Source organism: Netta rufina (genome assembly GCF_964035555.1).
Source record: "Netta rufina genome assembly, chromosome: 2".
Lineage (NCBI taxonomy): Eukaryota > Metazoa > Chordata > Aves > Anseriformes > Anatidae > Netta > Netta rufina.
In genome coordinates this window covers 14,458,053-14,474,927 of record NC_140124.1, presented here as the reverse complement: position 1 = coordinate 14,474,927, position 16,875 = coordinate 14,458,053, and the positions used below count along the sequence as shown (strand labels likewise).

The 16,875-nt window shown below is 48.4% G+C and overlaps 1 protein-coding gene across 13 annotated transcripts in view; it reads right to left on the bottom strand.

The window, feature by feature from the left end:
* PARD3 (par-3 family cell polarity regulator) overlaps positions 1-16,662 on the bottom strand; it is a 446,166-nt gene extending 429,504 nt beyond the window's left edge. For all 13 annotated transcript variants that reach the window (XR_014618202.1, XM_084281998.1, XM_084281993.1 and 10 more), the window contains exon 1: positions 16,268-16,662. Coding sequence is in view for 12 of the 13 variants with exons in the window: in XM_084281998.1 (XP_084138124.1) it covers positions 16,268-16,387 (120 nt within the window). In the remaining variant the exon portion in view is untranslated. The remainder of the gene's footprint in view (positions 1-16,267) is intronic.
* Between the last annotated feature and the right edge of the window lie 213 nt (positions 16,663-16,875).

Below are 16,875 nucleotides of genomic sequence, written 5' to 3'. Positions count from 1 at the left end.
ACCAAACTTGGAGGAGTTGTGGACTCAAATGAGGGCGTAAAGGCCTTACAGAGGGATCTGGACAGGTTGGAGAGCTGGGCGATCACCAACCGCATGAAGTTCAATAAGAGCAAGTGCCGGGTCCTGCACCTGGGACGGGGAAACCCTGGCTGCATGTACAGACTGGGCGATGAGACGCTGGAGAGCAGCCTGGAAGAGAGGGATCTGGGGGTCGTGGTAGACAGCAAGTTGAATATGAGCCAGCAGTGTGCCCTGGCAGCCAGGAGGGCCAACCGTGTCCTGGGGTGCATCAAGCATGGCATCGCTAGTAGGTCAAGGGAGGTGATTGTCCCGCTCTACTCTGCGCTGGTGCGGCCTCACCTCGAGTACTGTGTGCAGTTCTGGGCACCACAGTATAAAAAGGACATGAAACTGTTGGAAAGTGTCCAGAGGAGGGCTACGAAGATGGTGAAAGGCCTGGAGGGGAAGACGTACGAGGAACGGCTGAGGTCACTGGGCCTGTTCAGCCTGGAGAAGAGGAGACTGAGGGGAGACCTCATCACAGTCTACAACTTCCTCGTAAGGGGGTGTCGAGAGGCAGGAGACCTTTTCTCCATTAACACTAGTGACAGGACCCGCGGGAACGGGGTTAAGCTGAGGCAGGGGAAATTTAGGCTGGACGTCAGGAGGGGGTTCTTCACAGAGAGGGTGGTTGCACACTGGAACAGGCTCCCCAGGGAAGTGGTCACTGCACCGAGCCTGGCTGAATTTAAGAAGAGATTGGACTGTGCACTTAGTCACATGGTCTGAACTTTTGGGTAGACCTGTGCGGTGTCAAGAGTTGGACTTGATGATCCTTAAGGGTCCCTTCCAACTCAGGATATTCTATGATTCTATGATTTATAACCATCTGCAGACTATCTCCTCTTTTCTTCTACTGTAGGACACAGCCGATGAGGCAATGACCACAAATGAGATGCTGCTTTCTGATTTCCTTCCATGTAATGTAGCCAGCAAGGCGTGAGAACCAGGAACTCTAAACTAGAGCCTTTGACACACATATAGTGAGCACATATGAGGGAAGTGGACATTGTCATATAACTATTAATTGCAAGATACAGAGAAAAAAAAAATAGAGGGTATAAACTAGTAAATGGAATTAATTTTGATGAAAAAGCTGGTAACAGCAATGCATTGGACAGGTGAGAAATGTGTTTCCAAAGGGAGAGAAGGCTGAGGAGAGGAGCAAGCCAAGCAGCAGCACGGATAACTTCAAAAGTGGTTAAATCTAAATACAAGCAGCCTGCACTTTCTCAGGGGCTTTCTAATGAAGAAATACGTCTAGAATGAGAGGAATCTGCCACAACAAGGAAGAGACGCAAAATAATACATGCGAATCATTAGAGATATTTGTTAATAGGTTTTGTGGAAATCTCTCCGGCTATCCAGTTTCAGGAAATTACCCCGCATTGTGCGTCCTCATGCCTAATAGCAGCGTGCTGGTCACAGGCATACACAGTCACTTGAAAATAAATCGTCTGGAGGCAGGCGATGAACAATGGTTATAATGCCATCTAACATTGTTTAGTAAATGTGCCCATTTGCATAGCCCACCAGCTGCGTTTTTCCAAACCGCTGGCGATAACGCGACGGCTGTGTCAGCTGCTGACAGAACCTGAGTCCTCAACAAAAGCAGGATAATGAACTGCAGTTGTGCCATAGCACGCTTTTTAAAGCACAAAAGAATAAATGACTGCTTGCTAAACTCAAAGCAGTCATTTTATAAGATGTTTTAGAGTGAAATTGTAATCTGTAATATCTCAATTTTCAGGGCTTAGTATTATCATTATTTAATACATACGATAGCAAACACAGTGCTACTCCGGCTCTCCGTGTTTCCTTATCCTTAACACAGAGAAGTACATGGCACTGTAATGTGGCCCGATATGACATTACAATCACAAAAACTTACATTTACAAGGGGAAAACATGCTTTCTTCTGCACGGCATGCAGAGGGGATTAAAAAGTTGTGGTAGACTGAGCTCCTTTTCAGTCAGCATCAGTAGCACAGTAGTGCCCGAGCAAAGCTGAGAGCATGGCAATTAACCCCATCAATCTAAAAGGAGCACGTAGGCATGCAGACACGTCTTTCACTCCGGCACTTGCCTTTTGACCCAGCACCTTTTCTTACCAGCATCAGCTGAACATTAGAGCACTTACTGCCTACTTCAGACCACCTTACTCGCGACACTTCAGCATTAAAAGAAAGTTCCAGCACTTTAATGAGAGAAAAAACAGACTTAAGTTTCACCCGCACGGACCAATATTCGCCCTCCTCTAAATTTCTCCTATTTCAGCCAAATACATCACTGATGCCTCTCCTTACGGCTTCCATGTGTCACCTAGCTTTAAAAAAAATCAATTTCCATTAATATAGCTATCTAAATGGGTTTAAGTGAAACATAAGCCTTCACTTTGCTTTATTTTGAAGTTACAACCATTTCACCACGCATGCAATATTGGCATCAACGTCCTCAGTGCCAAGTACGGATTACCGTCTAAAAGTTTCAACCACAGTATGAGTAAATTGAGATCTGTGAAATAAATTACATGAGAAGCAGTAATTAAGCAGTCTAACACGACAGAGCCCACGCTTTCCTGAGAGGACGATACTTTCTTTTCAACAGGCAATTACCACCAGATATTCCCTTTTCAGCCTGGCGAAGCATGGCGTGTCTTTTCATAGAGAGGCTGAGCTAGTGTAGAGCAGAAGGATTAAACACAGCCGTATTTTACCACATCCTTACTAGAGGGGAAAGAGACGTGTGGTTAAGGAGCCAGCGGGTCAGTGCTTTATTTCCAGCTCGGTGCCGAGCCGCTTGTGTGGTCCTGGACAAGTCAGCGACCTTCTGTGCCTCGCTTCCCCCGTTGGCTCAGTGGGTTAATTACATACTTGACAAACACTGTGATATTTGTTCATGGATTTGCTTTCTGAAGGGAGAAGGCAGCAAGGCACATAAGGAAATTACCGAATTAAGAGGCGAAGGTGCTGAAGAGCAATCATGTTTTCTGAGCATGCTCTACACAAGAGGGAGGCCCAGCTGTAAATATTTACACCCTCTCCCTCTCTCCGCTGATCAGCTGCATGCCCGTGGGTGCAGTTCCTTCATACCTCTTCACCAAGGCAGAAACGAGGACTCCCATTGTCTCTGAGAAGTGCCTCCAGATTTCTGCAGGCTCACACTACCATGGTCAACGCCCCTGCCCGCTGCGCAAGACCAGGCTGCATGGCTGACCACCCGCTGGTACACGTGGAGCATCCACAGCTACCCTCAGCCAGGCTCCCACATACCCCCTACACCACGTTTTCCCCTACACCACGTTTTCCCATTTGGTGCTGTGCTGCAGGCAGAGGCAGGGTCTGAGGCCAGGCTGCCAGATGGCCCAACACTGCGAGAGCTGCAGACGGCAGCAGACGCACTGCTGCACCTGCAATAGAGGTCTGGCTGCGGTGTATACAGCACAGCGGACTTCATTTCAGTAAAACTACACTAAAAAGCCCAGCACCACAGTCACAAGGTGACTGCACACACAGCTGAAGCTCACCTGTTGCTGTGCTTCATCCCAAACTACTCAGATTGAAGGTAGCCGAGGTACAACGCGTGGCTATAACCGATGGGTACATCACGGATTTGCTGCAGCACGGGCGATGGGCACAACGAAGTACTTCCGTCTTTCCTGAGGTAACACAAAGCGGCAGAGAAAAACCACAGCCGGACGCTGTACAAGCACCGATTGCTGCAATTAGCAGGAGCTGCTGTGAGAGGCTGCTGACGAGGTCCCTGGAGAAAACCGGCGCTCCCCAGGGAAGCAGCTCCGTCTGTGCAAGCACACAGCTCCTCTGGGACAGCCCGTTCCTGCTCTGCGCTCCCCTTTCACACCTGACACAACACCGACAGGTACCTCTCCCCTTTCAAACCGCAGCACTGGTGGAGCAAGGCTAGGTAGGTGTTTCCTACATCTTCGCACAGGACTCAATCAATGCCTCTGAAATGAGCCGAAAGCCCCTGCAAACGTTTTCTTAAATCCTAACCACACCACTTATAGTTTCCCCTATTCATTCCTGCACCTTTCTACCCCTGACGATCCTTTGCACTTGGACATTTGTCAAAACTGAATAATTTTCACCAAAAAAAGCACCTGTCACTAATTTCAATAATGCAAAGTCCCATTAAACTTCTCTGAAGATGCTGCTTTCAGAGTTGCACACAAGGTAGGGAGCTTTTTAACTCTGTGTAGGGACACAAAGCATCTGGTGTTTACCAACAGCTTGTACAGCCTGCGTGCATAACCTCACCTCCACATTAAAAACCAAGGCAACCTGAAGCAGTTCATCCTGTAATGAAAGCAAGCCATAAAAGCCAGGAAGCTCCTAGAGAGCAGTACACCCCGGCAGCACAACCTCGCTGCGGGTAGGTTACCTCGCGGTAACAGCACCGGTGCCTGTCCCGTACAAAGCCAGTGCAGCTCTTCAGCAGTAAGTGTGGATGCAGCTCTGGAAATTGAAGCCCGCAGCAATGACCAGGGCGAAAAGTGTAAATAAAGATACGAAGAGAACAAGCTTTCATGTTTTTAAACAATTAAATTTCAAGTGGATTTTGCTAACTGGGTTCCAAAGGCCTCCCAGAGGGGCAAGTCTTATGACAGTACACAGCTATAAAGATTACTTTAAAAGTGATACGAAAAGCCAGCTAAATGCAATTGTGATCATTAACGTGACCTAAGAAATAATAAAACATAGACCTGGAATTTTAATCAGTGGAGTTCTCCTATACTGAGCATAGCACGCATTAAAATTCAGGTTTTAAAATAAATAAATAAAGGAGTAACTTTTATCAGTTCCACCTTTTTCCTTCTGTGTATTTACATTATATTTCTTTCAAAATGACTCCAATGTTTTGTTTCTCCCTTCTCCATTTAATGGCCATGGGCGAGCAGCAGGGCCGAGGATCCCCAGGATGTGCCCTGCTGCTGCCGTGTCACCGCCAGGCGCGAGCAGAGCTGGGCTGCGAGGCTGCAGCTCTCTGAAGGAGCCTAGTAGCAGGAGGAACAATTCGGTCTGCAGAGCAAATTATTCATGAAGATGCAAGAGCCAGGGGCAGGACTCCACTGTTTTGCTCTCGTTGGATTTTAGGCCTGCTTCTTCAGAGGAATGAGGGAGCTGTGTAGTTCAAATAGGTGGAAGAAATGTTGTCATCGGACATCAGGGTTTGATTCTGAATTTCCTCGGCTTCCGCAGGACAGACGTAAGCACATGTTGTTTGCCTGCTGTAGGTACCAATTTCCAACATGCTGTCCTTCCCACACACACTGTAATTTATACACAGAAGAGCTGCACGTTGAAAAACATTACAAGGAAAAAAAAGTACATCCTTCTGCTGCCATCATCAGAAGGCAATTCCTGAGAAATCTGGGCTCAGCCATCGGCAGGTCTTTGATCCAGATGCTCCGGACCACCCACTGCACAGCTCCACAGGCAGCAAAGCAAGAAGGTGAACAGCAAGGGGCTGGCTCCTGTTTGCCAGAGGTGCTCAGGACAGCACAAGATGTTCAGGACGGCACGAGATGGCACTGCGAAACTCAGCTCCTCCTGCTCTCCAGCTCTAGGCACAGCCGATGAATCTGAAGCTGCACGGTCTGCCCTGAAAGCCCACTTTTTTTCAAGCCAGAGCATCAGGTGAAAGAGATTTATTTGTAATAAACTGTTCCATTTCAGAGCTCTGCTTCCTGCGTCAGCTTTTAGTTTATATTGCAGAATAACACAAAACAACAAAGTGAATTATTACGCTCTGCACTCGAGTTCAGAAAGGAGCAACACACTTTTTGGAAAACAAATGACAGAAAAATTCTGGATTAAATATATATGGCATGCATCTGAAACAGAATTCATTATAGAAAAAGAATAATTTCACTATTACATACAACTTTAATCTCTAAAAGTAATCAAGAAAAACTGTGTTTTTATTGTATCTCTACTTACAACACGTTTGGCATTCAGTAATGTTTGGAAACAACGCCTTTCAGAAGGCAACAAAGCACGGACACACCAAAGCAGAAGCAAACTGTGAAAGCACCTAGAGTTAGGGCAGCCTTTACAACTGTCTAATCGCAGACATAATACATGGTCCAAGAAAGCAAAACACAGACCACCTATAAAACACAACATATACTTTACAAAATTAGCTAATATTAAAATATTTTGGATCCGAAAATCATAACTCTCAGAACAAGGAAAACCATCCTTTTTACTATGAGACCAAGCAAGTACTGAATTATGAAGTGGAAGTAATTTAGAAGAAAATAAACCATTTCCTACAAAGTGCTCTCCAGTATAGTAGCTGCCTATGGTAAATACTGAACTACAGAGATTTTATTTTATTTTTATTATTTTTTTTTTAAGCCAGAGGAGTAGCATCCATGCATAAGCAATTACACACCCACCTTGAGAGCATTTTTAGAAGGGGGACTCCCAGGCGGGTCCATCAGATCTCCCCGTAGCAGACCCTCCCCAACCAGGCGGCCCCACACTCCTCCCAGCAGTTGCTGCCCACCAGAGAAACACCACAAAAAACAGATTTGGTCTCAGTCTGAAGCACGCAATTGCCAAATCCGTTTCAGAAGGAGATTTATGATACAGTTCCCTTCAGCAGCTTGTTTAGACTTCTCCAAATCCTAAAGGGTAAACAGCAGTACATCCAAGCTAATTACTCCGTATTCAAATATCAAAAGAATACTTAACTCAGCACAAATTAGCTTTTCTTATAAAAAAAGCCCTCCTTCGCTGCTGCTGTCATTCTCCAGCTAGGGAATTACACCCAGCAGGGATGTCTGTGCTCTGGGGGAGCAGGGCCAGGTCGGTATTGCCCCAGCCCCAGCGGATGCGATGCGGGACATGGGTTACCTGCGGCCCCCAGCTCAGCACGGGGGCTTCCAGCTAGCACCAACCAAGGCCGACACAACAAAAGGGGCACCAGGAATTTACCTCCGACATCTCTGCTACTAAAGGGGAGGTTTGCAAGACACTGAATACAATAACATTTCACACATCAACATCTGGTTCTAGTTTACCAAAGCATTATGCTCTGGAGCGGTTGCTGGACACGCGGTGAGACCGCTCCAGTGCCTGATGTAACAAGCTCAATACCCTGCTTTACATCCAGAGCATGACGTTTTCTTTTTCGACCAGGCTGGCTAAGTCTAAAACACTTAGAAGGCTTTTAGTGTTTTTATTTTCTAAAGCAACAATTAAGCATACACGCATTTTACATGCACAGAGTATCAGATTTTTAAAATCACGTTCACTGGCTGCTTTATAACACAAAGCCCACGCTGACAGGCATCACATTTAAAAGCTCTATTTATTTCATCTAGTCCACATTTTCTTGTGATTTCTGAGTTTGGACTTTCCAGAATAATAACAGGCAATGTCTGTTTGTGCTGGGTTTTATGAAGAAAAGCTAGAAAAAGCAACAAAAGCTGCTGCTAATAAAATTCAGTGAGAGCAGGAAATACTGATCTTCTTAAATTAGTATTCTTAATGGCAGAAAAAAATATATATTCAGTATAGGATTGGGAAAAGATGTCCTGACATACTGTCAAGGAGGACCCCCACCTGAGGACAACGGGGAGCCACCCGTGCTGGGACTTCTCCTCCCCTCTGGCTCTGGTCCCCTTGGCCCTACAGAGCAGCACCATCTTCTGCAGCACGATAAACAAATCCGCGGGGGCACACCCTCACCTTGATCCACACCCAACACGCCGCAGGAGCGCCCAGCCTCCTGCACATGCCTCGGAGGAGCCTTCACAGGGAACTGGGTGCAGGCGAGCCACTTCCAGAGCTCTGCGCAGCCAGGCTCCGTGACGCACGGGGCAGGGCTCCCATCACCTACTCATAATCCGGCACAATTCCTCGCCTTACCTCAAGCCCTGTTGCTGCATTTAGTGGTTTATTAAAGAAGCTAAAAGTTCTGAAGGTCCAATTTATTTTTTAAACTGTCCCTTAATATGTTACAGCAACATCAGAGTCATCTCGGAGACGCTCCAGCATCCCTGCATTTCTTCTGTATTTCACCAACTTCTGCTCAGAAAGATCCTGAGAACTGGAACAAAGCAGCTCTTCTCATCACACGCACAAAGAGGTGCATCTCGGCGAGTTTCTCACCAGGAGGATATTGCTTCTGACATTTAATAGGGAAGAAAAAACTTTGTGGCCCTTGCCTAGGGGAATACAGAGTAACTCAAGAACTTTGAAAGCACATGCAAAAAAGATGGGGTAAGGTGAAACTACTTTCTCATTTAGTAAGTGTGGCTTAATTTCTTCAAACAAATGAAAACACCTAAGTGGGTGCGCACACAAATATACAGACACTCCCAAGTCCTATCTCCATTTAAAACATTTCATACCCACGTAACTTTCTCTCTCCTATTAGTAATTCGGCAAGAATACCAGAAACATTTTAAATTCCCATCTGAGTCCCTGGTTCAGTAAAGACATGCATACCCGGAACAGAAATCCTATAAACGTAGCCACTTAAAAAGAAAACTGCTGGTGATGTACCAGCGCGCTCCTCCTGCAAAGGGCTCAGAATCTCGCTGCATCAGCAGCAGGCTGAGCGTGAGAGAATGTGGAAAGTATGTCCAAAAATGTGACATCACTTCTCCAAAATGGTGTCTGTTTTCCCTACCAAGTCAGAGATTCACTACTTTCAGGACACCTATTAGCATGAAAGGGAAAGCTTGCTAGAATAAATTCCCCACGTTTCTTTGTAAAAAGAAAGCCCTTTGAATTACAGCTGTGGTGTCATTGAGGACACATTTTCAATCCACTTCCTAAATTGACTGCTTACCTCTGAGTTAACCAGTTCCTTCCTATCTTCAGCTCTTTTTATTTGTCAGTGACTCATGGCCTTGCAAGCTCCCATTTCCCTCATGTGAATGCGTGAATGAAACAGAACCAGGAGTTGCACCCACTTATCATTGCCCCCAAAGCTTTTCCCTTTGCCAGTCTCCAGGGCCATCCCATGCTTTTTCTCCTCCCCTACATAAGACTGTTTTTCTCTCCAGTCCTTCTCTTTCTGCCAGCCCAGGGCCAGCTCTGCGGGATGCCACATTGCACCCCCCGGTGCTCAAACACATTTGGCCTTCATTAATTTTCCCTTCCGTCAGCAACCTGAGCCCTGAGACACAGCACACCACCCATTTGGCCATAATTTAGTGAAATCAACAACCCCACACGTCATCAGCACAGGTGCTTTTGCTGGTGCGTGTGCCTGGTGAAGCCCCTCGCCTCACACAGCACTCAGAGAACTGAAGTTAGGTTCAAAGACCTTCTGCATCAACGCTTCCTCGAGCCACGGGCACTTGCTGGGCACTGCAGACGGCGAACCACGGAGGCCAGGCACTGCACCTTCAGCCAGAGACAGGGAAAACTCCCGTGCACGTTTCCAGCAGGCCCACATGCAAATAAAGCAAACGGGAACTCGTCCAAGAGTTTTCAGTCGGGAGGCATTTCGCCTTTTGTTTAGCTCTAATTGTGTTACTACCTTCCTATCGCTCCACAACGAGAAACTGAAGTGGAACGTAGGTCACCCTCACGTTCCTGCTACCTGCTTAAAAAAAAAGATTAAGTGTGACAAAATAATTATAAAAATTATTTCGGATTTAACAAATACCTGGAACCAATCTGAGAAAATAACTAATGCTACCAGTTGAAAACAATGTGACACTGCTACGACAAGCAAAATGGATGTGATTATTTTAAGAACAAAAGCACCATATTGGCCTCTGTTTGTTTAAAATGACTTTTTCCTGATTTCAGAATTTGACTCATTTCCCTTTCACGAGCAGTATCAGTCTTTCTGACAAGTGCTGTGTACATCTGTGCTTGCGAGCTCTCGAGTATTCTTTTTTCTTTCTCGCTTTTGAGCAGTTCCACTGGATTATGTAACTTCCCTCAAAGGCAGCTTGGTTTGCTAGATTTTTTTCATCTGTCTTCCACTACCAGATTTGCTGAGCATTACAGTAAAATGACCTCAAAGAAACAAGGAAAATATATACTGTACGTTAAAAAGGAACCAAAAACCAAAAAGCACAGATGCTCTAACAGATCTTGCTGAATTTTTTTTTAATACTTTTTTTTGCTCCACTTTTTATTTTCTTACTGCTCACAAAACATTTCTGAGTGAGAACATCTGTGCTATGCTCTGGATTTATGTTAGAAGAATTCCACTTTATTTTCAATATACATAAGCATTGGTTCAGCATTGTTGCATGTTTTATCCATTCAATTTCTGCTGGGATGAAAAGGTTTGTTTTCCTTTGAAGAACCAGGAAATTGTTTTAAAGCTACATGGAGCATATTCGGTATAACTAACATCGCCAAAGTTTCTCCCCCATTTACTCCACCTTATTTTACCAGATTAAATGCGCCACGACCAAAAGATGTCAGAGTCTGGAACAACTGAGAAAGTGTTACTTCCAATGGTGTTTTTATAACCCAGCTAAAACATCTGCAACCATTAGAACTGAAGCTGAACTATGAGAGTCAGATGGTTTTCCACTGGTCGAGGCTATCGCCCGAGACAAGGAAGGCTGGCAGCTCCCTAAACCCCAAATTACAGACAGGAACCACTCACGTAACGTGCTGAGCGCTTTCACAGACTTCCACAACTTCTTCCACGGAGCCACAGGCACTGGGCTCGGCAGCCCAACGTTGCTTCTGCTCATAGTGAAATCGCTCACAAGGCTCTTCCACCAACGCTCGCTCCACTTCTGCCATCAGCGAGTGATGCTTAAATATTGACAAACCACGTAATGCTGAACCGAAAGCAATGACGCACCCCATCCAGCTACAGATAGGTATTGCTCACATAAGCAAAACAAAGTAATACCACACATACCCTCCACTGAAAATACTTCCCAAGCTGAAGGACTTGCAAGCTGTCCAGCTTTCGTGCCTGGCTTGTGGAGCAGCCTCCTGTCCCGGGGGCTCAGTACTTCTGCACGGTGAGGTCTGGGTGCAAGGGACCCACGGGGCCACCACCACGCCTGCAGGCTGAGCCCTACCTCTACCCTGCAGCTTCTCATGCAACGCAGGAACCCATTTCAGCACTTTTCCTCATTAAACCAGCAGCTCTCCACCGCTGTCTGGAGTTCCCACCAAGCCACAGCAGAGTGAGGTACCAGTCAGCTGGGTTTCACCACCACTGCTTGGAGCACAACACCAGCAACAAGGCCAAGAGCTGGCTCCAGAAAACACCCAGCAGGGCATTCTCCATTGGGAACCAGGGCTCTCCTGGCTGAGCTCAGGTACAGCATTTCAGTGCCAGCATGCACACACCACAGCAGGAGCAGGGAGACTGCGTCCCCACGTTGTCAGCTGGAAGTAACCAGTCAGCTGAACAGCAGGGGTGAGAGGGTTTTCTCTGATTTCTGGTTGTGTTGTGGACCTTTTTGGGTGAAGAAGGTTCCTGCACGCTGTGAAAATAGCCTGTGATACTACTTTCTACTTAAAACAGTCTGAAGAGTTAGAAAGGTATCAAAAAGAAGTCAAATTAAAAAAAAAAAAAAAAAAAAAAAAAACTTTGCTGGACGATAGTACATTAGTACCTATAAGCATCTTCACTGTGACTGCAAAGGAGTGTCCCTGGAGGAGCCTGCTGCACCTGCACCCAAAACCTAGTGGATGGTCTTAAGTAGGGAAAACACTGAGATCAATACAAAGTACACATAAAATCAGTAAATTTTCATAGCAAGCCACTCCTGTGTGCTCTCCACCATGTAACAGGTCATAAAAACTAGCCCCTCACAACATGCTCACGAGCAAACGCACAGTTGTTTGCTCCACAGAACATGAGAGGCACGAAAGTTGTCACTGTGCATCTGCAAGGCAGCCTGCTGCTTGGCAGCTGGTTTTTAAGCATAATCAGTCTGAGAAGTCCTGTTCAGCTGGCACTGGAACAAAAAGAAAAATTCAAGAAGAGAAGAGAAGCGCATCACGCTTTCCCTAAGACTACCACCTTCCCCGCCAATGAATTTCAGGTCTGCCAATGAGGTGGAGCTCTAAACTTTGGGTGGCATTTGACACTAGTTACCTTTGCTTACACGACCAACTTTTTTTTGAGTTCCGGTCTCATATCAGCAGCTGCGTTCAAATGCTATCAAAGAACAGATTACAATTACTTCTAACAAACATTAACGCGCTGCGGTTTCTAAATTAACAATTCAAGCATTGTTCTCCACGGTATCGCAATCCCTCCAGCATTTAATCTCCCACAACCTTTTGGTGAGGCTGAGGGGAAAGGACTCTCTGAAGAGGTCTCCTAAAATATTTTCGGTTCATTTGCACTTTTGGTTAATTTTATTAGTTCTCCTAGAAAAACAGTGTTACACACAGAGCCTACGAACACTACTACAGGCTCATGATCTATGGACGCTACTACAGGCTCATGGTCCACAACACATCAGACTGAACAATCACAAAGAACGTGAACAATCCTTGCAGAAACCAAATGGGAGACTGAACAATTCCCGTAAATCCAAAAAAATATGAATTCCCAATTCTTGTTTACTGTGTTCATTTACATCACACAAAGACATTAAGCTAAAGTACAAAATTAAAAAAAAAAAATGTACCTACCCATTGCGTATGCATGACTATTTACATTTGCAGAAAAAGTACCAAAATGCTTATATCTCAAAAAGCCCCCCACACAAAATGATAATGGTGACACTAGAAAGTTACCAATAAATAAATAATCAAAAATAAAAATAAAAATCACAAATATCTCTGACCGGAACCAGGTTAAAGCAAAGCTACAGGATGGATGTACAATTCCTTTTGACAAAAGGTTACTTGATGCATTCCAACCTTACATTATTTTTAGGAAAACTTTCCACATTAGGTTATAGTCAATCATTTGCTATGTTTCACAAACACCTACCTGTCTGTGCCCTTTTGGGGTAGCTGAGAATTTCTTTCCATTAATGATAAGAAAATCAAGTGTAGCTGACATCCCTCTCCTCAAAACTCCTTCCTACCTTACTCCAGCAGTTTTCTGTCCTCAAAAAAACTGACAGAAAGCCATGAGCAGAACTACGTAAACACACAAAACCTGCCAAGCCTCTGACCTCCTCGACAAGAGGAGTTTGGGAAACGCACCTCAAACTTCCCAGGCCAGTCGCCACCTGAACAAACCGTACTCATTAAATGCTCACTGCAGAAACTGTGCCAGAGGCTGCACCAGTCCAGCCCCACAAACAAAACATCGTTAGTATGCCCCCGTGCGAACAAGATCTCATGGACTGCGATCAATTTTGGCCACATCCAGTTACTCTGGACAGCTGGACTTCTCAGACATCTATTTTCACTTCTTCCTTCCCCACAAACACAGCTGGAAGAAAAATGGAGCACATTTCAGACACAAAGCTTCTCCTGCACTAAAAGGAAAGGCTCAGAAAGATTTCCTGTACACTCTGCACGGATCAAGCCCCGAGCACAGCCCGCCATATTAAGTTATTCAGTACTTAAAGATTTAGCATTGAGAGCTGTGTTAATCCAGCCTGATTTTTTCTGCTTTGAGATTTATGCATCCTAAGCAAAGCCAGCAGCACCCACAACACACTGCAGTGAATTGTGTGCTGTCCATATGCTCTTCAACAGTCTTAACATTTCACAGAGAGGAGAACCTCTCTTTACCATCATTATTTTTGCCCACGTTCTTTCCGTTCTCAGCACGTCTACTTAACCTAAATAACACCAAGTCGAGAAAACTCAAACTGAGGTCAGAGCTTGAAGTTACTTGCTCGTAGCAGCCTGCAAGCACGAAGCCTTGCTGTCTGGCCACCGCTACCCAGGCAGGGCAGCTTACTGCCAACCGTAACCTGAAAACCACAGCAAAGCGCGAGGCGGGCTCAGCGCAGCTGGCACTTCAGCTCTCGTGTGCTTCAAGTGGTTCTCCTGCAGGAACTGCTGCATAGAGCAGGCACGCTCTTTTTCGCAGGATGAGAAACGCTGTTTTTCCTGTCAGTATGAAAACCATAAACATAATTAAAGTATTCTGAATAATGTTCCACCAGATACGCTTTTTTTCCTAACAACACGGTCGTGGTTAAGCAGAGCTTGGTGTCAGCTTGATGCCAGCTGTCAGATCCTGCCAGATGTGCCCACATACCTTTACCCTGGCAGTGCGGGAATTACTTTGTTTCCTCTCTGTCTCTTTCTGAAGGGAAGACTTTTTCCTTTGCTACACTAGCAAAGATACAAACTATCTAAGTGCTACAAACAGGCAACAATCTATGAAATTCTGCCACAGAAGCCCTGTTATGCTACAGAGAGCACAGGATGCACACCATGGGTTTACTCACCAGGCGCTGAGGAGCCGTCTCTCACTGCCACACATCGCTGTGGAAAAGCTTCAGAAGTTAAGCTAAAAGCAAGGTGTGACAGTGCCTATACACAGCACTCAGAGAAAAGCCCGTGGACTCTGCTTACTGCGCTTTCAACCACAGTATTTCCATATAATAGAAGCAATCCCAGTAATTATGACTACCTCAAGTCCATACCACTGGCATACAGCATAACCGCCATATAAATACTAATAAATAAATAAAAATGTGTCATTTGAAACCCTGGATCGAGAGCTCTGGGGACTGGGGACCAAGGGGCAGGCCAAGTTCGCCTGCACATCTGCAAATGGTCTTGTTAGTAAATACACCAGCACATTTGAAGAAGTTACATCACAATGTTTTTGCTTTTCCACAGGTGGGCCACCTCCCTCCTGCACAAGCCGTGCCACCTGCGACCAGAGCCCTTTCCCAGTGCCCAGCATGCCTTCCCTCTGCTGCATCGTACCCATCCCCTAACCCAGCTCAACAGCTGGAGGCAGGAGCGAAGGGCAGAGCCAGCCAAGCTACCTCCCCACGGGACACAGGTTTGGAACACGAGACGTCAAAATAATGAATTTTTATCAGTGTCATCACGCTGAAGAACGAATTCTGCAAACTCTCCTCATCTGAATGCCCCAGTGAAGCACCCAGAGCTCCTCTGAGGGACACGTTTGGGTGCTCACTGTTACCTGCAGCACTTTCGCCCACCGCCTCACCCATGCGGGCAGGTCGCCGTGCGCCCCGCTGCAGCGTGCAGGTAACAGCTGGTGTGCGGCCATTCCCTTGCAAACCCTTTTATTCCTCCTCCAGCCAGAAACACAACTGTTGCAAGGGGTATAATAAAAGTATATCAGGAACATTTCCTGGTTTTTCCCTCCAAAACCATGATCTTTGGTCATAAAGCAGGGAGGTGATGGAACATCGGTTACTTTTCTCCCCACAGCACTGAGGGAACTAATCTCAAAAACTTTGCTGGGAGCCCTCTCAGACCAGGCAGTCCTATCCACAGAGCTCCTCCAGCATCGAGGCGCGGTTCCAGACAGCCTCCGAGCCGGCATTTGCCAAAACAAAACGTCCCGATTGAGTGAAGACCATTGGAAAGGCTGCGGAAGCGAAGCTGAACCCACCGCTTGAACGAGCCAGGTGGAAAAAAAAAAGGGGGAAGGGAGCTTGCTTAAGTTTCCCGTCCCGACAAACCGGCTGACTGAGAACTCTGCAACAACGCCGTGCGAGGAGAAGAAGAAGGATTTTTAAAAAGCGGGGCAGAAGCCCCAGCAGCTCTCCTGCGGCAGGCAAACCCAGCCTGCTGGCACCGATTGCAACATGGGACTGAGGGAGGCCGGCACCAGCGGGAGCCGGGACCGGCCCCTCGGCAGGCCGGGGCCTCACGCACCCGCCGAGCCGCTCCGGGCCCCTCGGGGGGAGCTGCCCCCGGCCTCCGTCCCCGCGGGGCCTGGAGGGCCGGGAAGCCTGGGGCTGGATTTCCAGCGGCCCCCGCGCCCGGCCCGCAGCCGGCCGGCCCCGCTCGGCGCCACGGCCCCGGGGTTGGGGGGAGGAGGGGGGGCAGAGCCGGCACCGCGCCGGGGCCCCCGCGTCCCTCCGCGCCCGGCCGGGGAGCGGGCGGCCCCCGCGGCTCAACCGCACCCCGGCGGGGGCCGCCGCCGCCTCCTGGCCGCCGGGCACCGGCGAACAAAGGGCGGAGCGGGGCAGCCCGGACTTTTCCCTCCCCGCTCCGGGAAGCGCCATATTGATCGCGGGCGCCGCTCCCCGCGCACCCCTCCCCCCCCCATCCATCCATCCACCCACCCACCCCCCGCGACCCCCGCCTCCGGCTCCCCTCACCTTGGCGATCGCCTTCTTGTAGCGGGTGACGGCTTGCTGGATGAGGCTGAAAACTTTCATGTTCCCGTCCCCGCAGGGCACGACCACCCGCGTCCTCCCGAAGCACACCGTGACTTTCATCCTGCGGGGGGGTGCGGGGGGGTGCTCCCGCGTCCCTCCGGCCCCTCGCAGCCTTCCTCCTCCTCCTCCTCCTCCTCCTCCTCTCCGCCCTCCGCCACGGCCGCCCCCCCCGGCCGGCCCGGCGACGAGGGGACGGGGACACGGCAAGGCGAGGGGGCCCGGCGGCCGCCTGGCTGCGGAGGGGGAGCGGGGAGCAGGCGGGGGCCGCTCACATGCCGCTGCCCGCGGCCACCTGCTCGGCGCCTGCCCCGGCACAGCGGCGGCGGCGGCGGTGGCGGCGGGCGGGGCGCTGGCGGCGCTGCCTCCCCGCTCCGGAGGCTCGGGGCATTGCAGCGGGGCGGGGGCAGACCGGGAGGAGCGGCGGGGAGCCCCCCTCCGAGCCGCCGGGGGCCGGCGAGGAGCTGAGGCGGCGCTCGAGGGGCCGCGCCGGTGGCCCGCCGGGCTGGGTCGGGGTCCCGAGCCGCCGGGCTGGCGCTAGGGAGCCTGTA